Genomic DNA, 8,650 nt, shown 5'->3' with positions numbered 1-8,650 from the left:
CGTATTATATTAAGTTAAAATAAGTGTTCATTCAGTATTATAAAGTAAATAAGTAAGTAAATATAAGTTAACCTGTACAAGATGCCTAATAAATTACGTTGTCACAGGTGTCAAGCTTATGGGCATGTGGCAGCAGAGTGTAGGAGGGAGGTGTGAGAAGTGTGCAGAAGGGCAAATGACAAAGTAATGTGTAGCATTGGGGAAAGAAAAGGTATGTGTCAATTGTTGGGGTGCCCATGGAGCTGGGGATCTGAAATATATGGTGCGAAAGAGACAGGTTGAGTTTTCCAGGGTTAGAGTAGTGTAGAAGTTGTCAGATGTTGAGGTAGTGAAGAAAGTAGAGGAAGATGGGTCAAGGTGAAGGGATCCTGAGAGGAGTGGTGTGAACAGAGAGGTAGGCCAACAAGTGATATATGCTTCAGTAAGAAGTACAGGGAAGTCGCAGAAAGGTTGTGGTGACAGGGTGTGTTTTTTATTTCTTTTTATTTTACAAGTTTAGTGTTGGATGGTAGGGTATTTGTTGATTTATTTCCTTTGAATGTAAAAAAAAAAGAAAGTGCAATGTATAAGGGAGTTATACTCCAGGGTAGTAGGTGGCGGTAATGCAACATTTATTGGATGCCAACCGCCGTTAAACCTCAATCTAAGAAGAACTGCACATCATATTGTCTTGCTGGGGAGGACCAAACTGTAACTTTAGCTGTGGTGAAAGCGATGTTTTTTTTGTTCTTTAGATTTTAAGGATACGTCACTATTCGTCAAAGCTGGATTGTGGATCTCGTGCTCATTTAAAAGTAATATTTTATTGCTTTAAAATGAATCAACTGTACAATGACTGTATTTGATAACTAGCTAGTTAGCATAGCTAACTAATTTGGCTAAGGTTAGCCGTGTCATCTCTCAAATCGGCTTAGCGTTGCTGCTAGACTAGAAAACTAACGAAGCTCATTCATACACAGCCTGGCTGGTAGCTACATCTAGCTGGCTAACCAACCAACTCTTAAGGGAATTTAATCAATTAACGTGCTAATTGTGTGTCGTTTTATTTTACAATAATTATGAATCGAGACTATGGTTAGTTACGTTTGGTGGTTGACCATCCGCTATAATCTTGTTTTTCCAGAGGTGGGCGTTTCATTCATGCGCCACGATGCATTTATTTTGTTATACTAGCACATGAACTAACTAGTCATCTAGCGTTACTGTCTGTTATTGTATTTATACAGTACATTAGAATGCAGTTCCTTTGTTAGTAAATTAGCTAGTGCATACAGTTGACAATGGTAAATGCCATTGCTCTTTCTAACTAGTATGTGGTTTGTCTGGTGCAGGATGGATTTAGACGTGTGTGCAGGCGGGAACAGTACCAAAGGAAAAGCTGATTCGGCTCATGCAGGTGAAGGAGGCGCAATGGCGACCGTGCCTCTGGAGCTCTATGACTCCGCTAGAGCGAAAATAGATGCAAATCTCCGCTGGCTGTTAGCCAAAGCTTACGGTATAGGTATGTGTTTTCTCTTGGGCGAGTGCTCGCAATCTTTTGTGTTTTGAATATTGAAACGCTACTGTTAGCTTTGGGACACTTCGGGAGTCTGTCTATTGCTTGGACTCCCTGAGTTGTACTTCGTTTTGGTAGATGGCGACGGGAAAATAACCATGCCACAGTATAGCCGACTTCTTGTCAATAAAAGCATATATATAACCTCTAGGCAGTCCAATTTACCAGACAAATTGAAATGTCTCCCTCTGTCAAATAAATATTTTAACCCAACTTTAACCCAACCCAAAACGCACCATATTCCTGTGGTGTAAACAGTGGTAGATTTGTACACTGAACAAAAATATGAATGCAACATGTAAAGTGTTGGTCCCATGTTTCATGAGCTGAAATAAAAGATCCCAGAAATGTTCCATATGCACAAAAAACTTATTTCACTCTAATTTTGTATACAAATTTGTTGACATCCTTGTTAGTGTGCATTTCTCCTTTGCCAAAATAATCCAACCACCTGACAGGTGTGCCATATCAATAAGCTGGTTAAACAGCATGATCATTACACAGGTGCACTTTGTAATGGGGGAAGTAAAAGGCCACTCTAAAATGTGCAGTTTTGTGTCACAACACAATGCCACAGATGTCTCAAGTTATGGGGGAGTGTGCAATTGGCATGCTGACTGCAGGAATGTCCAACAGAGCTCTTGCCAGATTATTTTATGTTAAATTCTCTACCATAAGCTGCCTCCAATATTGTTTTTGAAAATTTGCCAGTACGTCCAACCTACATCACAACTGCAGACCAGGTGTAAACACTTCATCTATGGGATCATCTGAGACCAGCCACCCGGACAGCTAATGAAACAGGGTTTGCAAAAGCGAATAATTTCTGCACAAACTGTCAAACCATCTCAAGGAAGCTCATCTGCGTGCTCGTTGTCTTGACCTGACTGCAGTTTGGCGTCGTAACCGGCTTAAGTGAGCACGCTGGAGAAGTGTGCTCTTCTAGGATGAATCCCAGTTTCAACTGTACTGGGAAGATAGCATGTATGGCATTGTGAACAGAGTACCCCATGGTGGGGTTTTGGTATGGGCAGGCATAAGCTACGGACAACAAACACAATTGCATTTTATTGATGGCGATTTGAATGCACAGAGATACCGTGACGAGATCCTGAGGACCATTGTCGTGCCATTCATCCGCCGCCATCATCTCATGTTTCAGCATGACAATGCACGGCCCAATGTCGCAAGGATCTGTACACTACCTGGATGCTGAAAATGTCCCAGTTCTTACATGGCCTGCATACTCACCCATTGAGCATGTTTTGGATGCTCTGGATTAGTGATGCACCGATATGACATTTTTGGCCGATATCTGATATTTTCCTTGCCAAAAAAAACCATACCAATAACCGATATTTAACATTTTAGAATGCCTTTTAAGCATTCTAGTAGGAGGACCTGAGCCCTAGGACCATGCCTCAGGACTACCTGGAATGATGACTCCTTGCTTTCCCCAGTCCACCTGCTGTGCTGCTGCTCCAGTTTCAACTGTTCTGCCTGCGGCTATGGAATTCTGACCTGTTCACCGGACGTGCTACCTGTCCCAGACCTGCTGTTTTCAACTCTCTAGAGACAGCAGCAGTGGTAGAGATACTCTTAATGATCGGCTATGAAAAGCCAACTGACATTTACTCCTGAGGTTCTGACTTGCTGTACCCTCGACAACTACTGTGATTATTATTATTTGACCATGCTGGTCATTTATGAACATTTGAACATCTTGGCCATGTTCTGTTATAATCTCCACCCGGCTCAGCCAGAAGGTTCTCTAGGTTTCTTCCTAGGTTTTGGCCTTTTCTAGGGAGTTTTTCCTAGCCACCTTGCTTCTACACCTGCATTGCTTGCTGTTTGGGGTTTTAGTCTGGGTTTCTGTACAGCACTTTGAGATATCAGCTGATGTACGAAGGGCTATATAAATACATTTGATTAGTACAGTTAAATAGGTACCACACACACACGGGCGCAGCGGTCTAAGGCACTGCAACTCAGTGCAAGAGGCGTCACTACAGTCCCTCGTTCGAATCCAGGCTGTGTCACATCCGGCCTTTATTGGGAGGTCCATAGGGCCCAGCATCGTCTGGGGTAGGCCGTCATTGTAAATAAGAATTTATTCTCAACTGACTTGGCTAATTAAATTAAGGTTACACACCAAACTGAACAAGAAGTTATTTTGTTGGCATTTACGTATTTGATTTATTTCAACTTTATTTAACCAGGTAGGCTAGTTGAGAAGAAGAGCTCATTTACAACTGCGACCTGGCCAAAGCAGTGCAACACAAACAACACAGAGTTACACATGGAATAAACAAACATACAGTCAATAACACAATAGAAAAAATAGGTCATAGTGGCAAAATAATTACAATTTAGCAATTAAACACTGGAGTGATAGATGTGCAGAAGATGAATGTGCAAGTAGAGTTACTGGGGTGCAAAGGAGCAAAATAAATTAATACCAGTAGGGGATGAGGTAGTTGGATTGGCTATTTACAGATGGGCTATGTACAGGTGCAGTGATCTGTGAGCTGCTCTGACAGCTGGTGCTTAAAGTTAGTGAGGAAGATAGTCTCCAGCTTCAGTGATTTTTGCAATTTGTTCCAGTCATTTGCAGCAGAGAACTGGAAGGAAAGGCAGCCAAAGGAGGAATTTGCTTTTGGGGTGACCAGTGAAATATACCTGCTGGAGTGCGTGCTACGGGTGGATGCTGCTATGGTGACCAGTGAGCTGAGATAAGGCGGGGCTTTACCTAGAAAATACTTATAGATGACCTGGAGCCAGTGGGTTTGGCGACGAATATGAAGCGAGGGCCAGCCAACGAGAGCATACAGGTCGCAGTGGTGGGTAGTGTATGGGGCACTGTGATAGACTGCATCCAATTTGCTGAGTAGAGTGTTGGAGGCTATTTTGTAAATGACATCGCCGAAGTCAAGGATCGGTAGGATAGTCAGTTTTACAAGGGTATGTTTGGCAGCATGAGTGAAGGATGCTTTGTTGCGAAATAGGAAGCCGATTCTAGATTTAATTTTGGATTGGAGATGCTTAATGTGAGTTTGGAAGGAGAGTTTACAGTCTAACCAGACACCTAGGTATTTGTAGTTGTCCACATATTCTAAGTCAGAACCGTCCAAAGTAGTGATGCTGGACGGGTGGGCAGGTGCTTGTAGCGATCGGTTGAAGAGCATGCATTTAGTTTTACTTGCATTTGAGAGCAGTTGGAGGCCACGGAAGGAGAGTTGAATGACGTTGAAGCTCGTCTAGAGGTTAGTTAACCTGTCTGGCACCAGTGGGACGGTAGCATCCCACCTGACCAACATCCAGTGAAAGTGCAGGGCTCCAAATTCAAACAACATAAATGTCATAATTAAAATTCCTCAAACATACAAGTATTAAACACGATTTTCAACATAAACTTCTTGTTAATCCAGCCACAGTGTCTGATTTCAAAAAGGTTTTACGGCAAAAGCACACCATGCGATTATGTTAGGTCAGCGCCTAGCCACAGAAAACCATACAGCCATTTTCCAAAGAAGGAGAGATGTCACAAAAGACAGACATAGCGTTAAAATTAATCACTAATCTTTGATCTTCACCGGATGGCACTCCCAGGACTCCATGTTAGACAACAAATGTGTGTTTTGTTCGATAAAGTTCATCTTTATGTCCAAATACCTCCTTTTTGTTCGCGCTTTTAGTCCAATAATCCAAATGCAGGAGGCGCGGGCACTAAGTCCAGACGAAAAGTAAAGAAAGTTCCATTACAGTTTGTAGAAACATGTCAAACGATGTATAAAATCAATCTTTAGGATGTTTTTATCATAAATCTTCAATAATATTCCAACCGGACAATTCCTTTGTCTTTAGAAATGAAAGGGAACGGAACTTGTGCGTGACTAAACTAAAGGCTTTCTTCCAGACCACTGGTTCACACAGCTCTTATTCGCTCCGCTTTCACAGTAGAAGCCTGAAACAACATTCTAAAGACTGTTGACTTCTAGTGGAAGCCTTAAGAAGTTCAATCTGACCCCATTTACACTGTATATTGGATCGTTTGATCAAGTGATTGCCTATCGTCTGTGTAGAGGTGGATCAGAGAATCACCAGCAGCAAGAGCGACATCATTGATGTATACAGAGAAAATAGTCGGCCCAAGAATTTAACCCTATGGCACCCCCATAGAGACTGCCAGAGGTCCGGACAACAGGCCCTCCGATTTGACACACTGAACTCTATCTGAGAAGTAGTTGGTGAACCAGTCGAGGCAGTCATTTGAGAAACCAAGGCTGTTTAGTCTGCCTATAAGAATATGGTGATTGACAGAGTCGAAAGCCTTGGCCAGGTCTATGAATACAGCTACACAGTATTGTCTCATCGATGGAGGTTATGATATCGTTTAGGACCTTGAATGTGGCTGAGGTGCACCCTTGACCACCTCGGAAACCAGATTGTATAGCGGAGAAGGTGTGGTGGGATTTGACATGGTCGGTGATCTGTTTGTTAACTTGGCTTTCGAAGACCTTGGAAAGGCAGGGTAGGATAGATATTGGTCTGTAGCAGTTTGGGTCAGAGTGTCTCCCCTTTGAAGAGGGGGATGACCGCGGCAACTTTCAAATCTTTGGGGGTCTCGGACGATACGAAAGAGAGGTTGAACAGGCTTGTAATAGGGGTTGCAACAATTTTAGAAAGAGAGGGTCCAGATTGTCTAGCCCAGCTGATTTGTATGGGTCCAGATTTTCCAGCTCTTTCAGAACATCAGCTATCTAAATTTGGGTGAAGGAGATATGGGGAGGCTTGGGCAAGTTGCTGTGGGGGGTGCAGGGCTGTTGACCAGGACAGGGGTGGCCAGGTGAAAAGCATGGCCAACCGTAGACAAATGCTTATTGAAATTCTCAATTATCGTAGATTTATCGGTGGTGACAGTGTTTCCTAGCCTCAGTGCAGTGGGCAGCTGGGAGGAGGTGCTCTTCTTCTCCATGGACTTTACAGTGTCCCAGAACTTTTTTGAGTTTGTGCTGTAGGATGCAAATTTCACAGGATGTTTTTGTGCTGGTCAAGGGCAGTCAAGTCTGGAGTGAACCACGGGCTGGCTATATCTGTTCCTGGTCCTACATTTTTTGAGTGGGGCATGCTAATTTAAGATTGTGAGAGAAGCACTTTTAAAGAATAACTAGGCATCTTCTACTGACAGAATGAGTTCAATATCCTTCCAGGATACCTGGGCCAGGTCGATTTGAAAGACCTGCTCGCTGAAGTGTTTTAGGGCGCGTTTGACAGTGATGAGGGGTGGTCGTTTGACCGCAGACCCATTACGGACCAAAGCAATGATGCAGTGATCTCTGAGATCCTGGTTGAAGACAGCAGAGGTGTATTTGGAGGGCAAGTTGGTTAGGATGATATCTATGAGGGTGCCTTGTGTTTACAGATTTTGGGTTGTAACAGGTAGGTTCATTGATCATTTGTGTGAGATTGAGGGCATCAAGCTTAGATTTTTAGGAAGGCTGGGGTGTTAAGCATGTCCCAGTTTAGGTCACCTAACAGCACGAGCTCTGAAGATAGATGGGGGGCAATTAATTCACATATGGTGTAAAGCTGAGGGCAGGGCAAAGCTGAGGGCAGAAGGTGATCTATAGCAAGCGGCAACTGTGAGAGACTTGTTTCTGGAAAGGTGGATTTTTAAAAGTGGAATCTCAAATTGTTTGGGCACAGACCTGGATAGTAAGACAGAACTCTGCAGGCTATCTCTGCAGTAGATTGAAACTCTGCTCCCTTTGGCAGTTCTATCTTGTCAGAAAATGTTATAGTTGGGGATGGAAATGTCAGGATTTTTGGTGGCCTTCCTAAGCCAGGATTCAGACACGGCTAGTACATATGGGTTGGCAGAGTGTACTAGAGGAGTGAATAAAACAAACTTAGGGAGGAGGCTTCTAATGTTAACATGCATGAAACCAAGGCTTTTATGGTTACAGAAGTCAACAAATGAGAGTGCCTGGGGAATGGGAGTGGAGCTGGGCACTGCAGGGATTCACCTGTACATCACCAGAGGAGCAGAGTAGGATAAGGGTACAGCTAAAGGCTATAAGAACTGGTTGTCTAGTATGCTTCGGAACAGAGAGTAAAAGGAGCAGGTTTCTCGGCGCGGTAGAATAGATTCAATGCATAATGTACAGACAAAGGTATGGCAGGATGTGAATACAGTGGAGGTAAACCCTGGCTTTGAGTGACAATGAGAGAGGTATTGTCTCTAGAGATATCAATTAAACCAGGTGACATCACTGCACGTGTCAGAGGTGGGGCAAAAGTGTTTATCTGAGGCATATTGAGCAGGGCTGGAGGCTCTACAGTGAAATTATACAATAATCACTAACCAAAACAGCAATGGACAAGGCATATTGACATTAGGGAGAGGCATGCGTAGCCAAGTGATCATAGGGTCCAGTGAGTAGCTGGGCGGGCTGGAGACATGACGATTTAGACAGCTATCGGGCCGGGGCTAGCAGAAGGGCCTTAGAGGGAAGTCGCAACGGAAGTCTGTGGTAGCCCCCTTGTGCGGTTACTTCGGCAGACCAGTCGTGATGGATCAGCAGGGGTCCGTGTAGTAAAAGGTTTAGTAGTCCAAGAAATTGGCTGATGGACCTCTTCAGCTAACAGTCCGGTATGCTCTAGACGGCTAGTGGGCCGTGGCTGAAAAATCCCCTCTGGCGGATTACGTCGGTAGTCCAGTCGTGATAGATCGGCGGGGCTCCGTATTGGCAATAAAAGGGGTCCAGGCCAATAGGTATTGTAGCCTAAGGAGTGGCTGATGGACCTCTTCAGCTAGCCGGGAGATGGGCCTAGCATAGGCTAGGTCCAGGCTAATTGGTGCTTGCTTTGGGACAGAGACGTTAGCCAGGTGAAGCCAATCGGGTAGCAGCTTGCTAGCTGCGATGATCCAGGTGAAGAGGTTCAGAGCTTGCGGTAGGAATATGGAGATCTCAAGGCCATCAGACTGTTAAACAGCCATCACTAACATTGACTGGCTGCTGCCAACTACTGACTCAAATCTCTAGCCACTTTAATAATTAAAAATGGGATGTAATAAATGTATCACTAGTCACT

The 8,650-nt window shown here is 44.0% G+C and overlaps 1 protein-coding gene across 3 annotated transcripts in view; it reads left to right on the top strand.

Annotated features, from left to right (window-relative positions):
• The first annotated feature begins 642 nt into the window (after positions 1-642).
• The window catches only part of LOC110523989 (calmodulin-regulated spectrin-associated protein 1-B), a 117,568-nt gene continuing 109,560 nt past the window's right edge, over positions 643-8,650 (top strand). For all 3 annotated transcript variants that reach the window (XM_021603235.2, XM_021603234.2, XM_021603236.2), the window contains exons 1-2: positions 643-794; positions 1,332-1,501. In XM_021603235.2, coding sequence (XP_021458910.2) covers positions 1,333-1,501 — 169 coding nt within the window. In that variant the 5' untranslated portion in view covers positions 643-794; position 1,332. The remainder of the gene's footprint in view (positions 795-1,331; positions 1,502-8,650) is intronic.

Source organism: Oncorhynchus mykiss, chromosome 5 (assembly GCF_013265735.2).
Source record: "Oncorhynchus mykiss isolate Arlee chromosome 5, USDA_OmykA_1.1, whole genome shotgun sequence".
In the NCBI taxonomy this organism is placed as follows: Eukaryota; Metazoa; Chordata; class Actinopteri; order Salmoniformes; family Salmonidae; genus Oncorhynchus; species Oncorhynchus mykiss.
The sequence above is the reverse complement of the archived record's forward strand: the minus strand, read 5'-3'. Positions and strand labels throughout refer to the sequence as shown.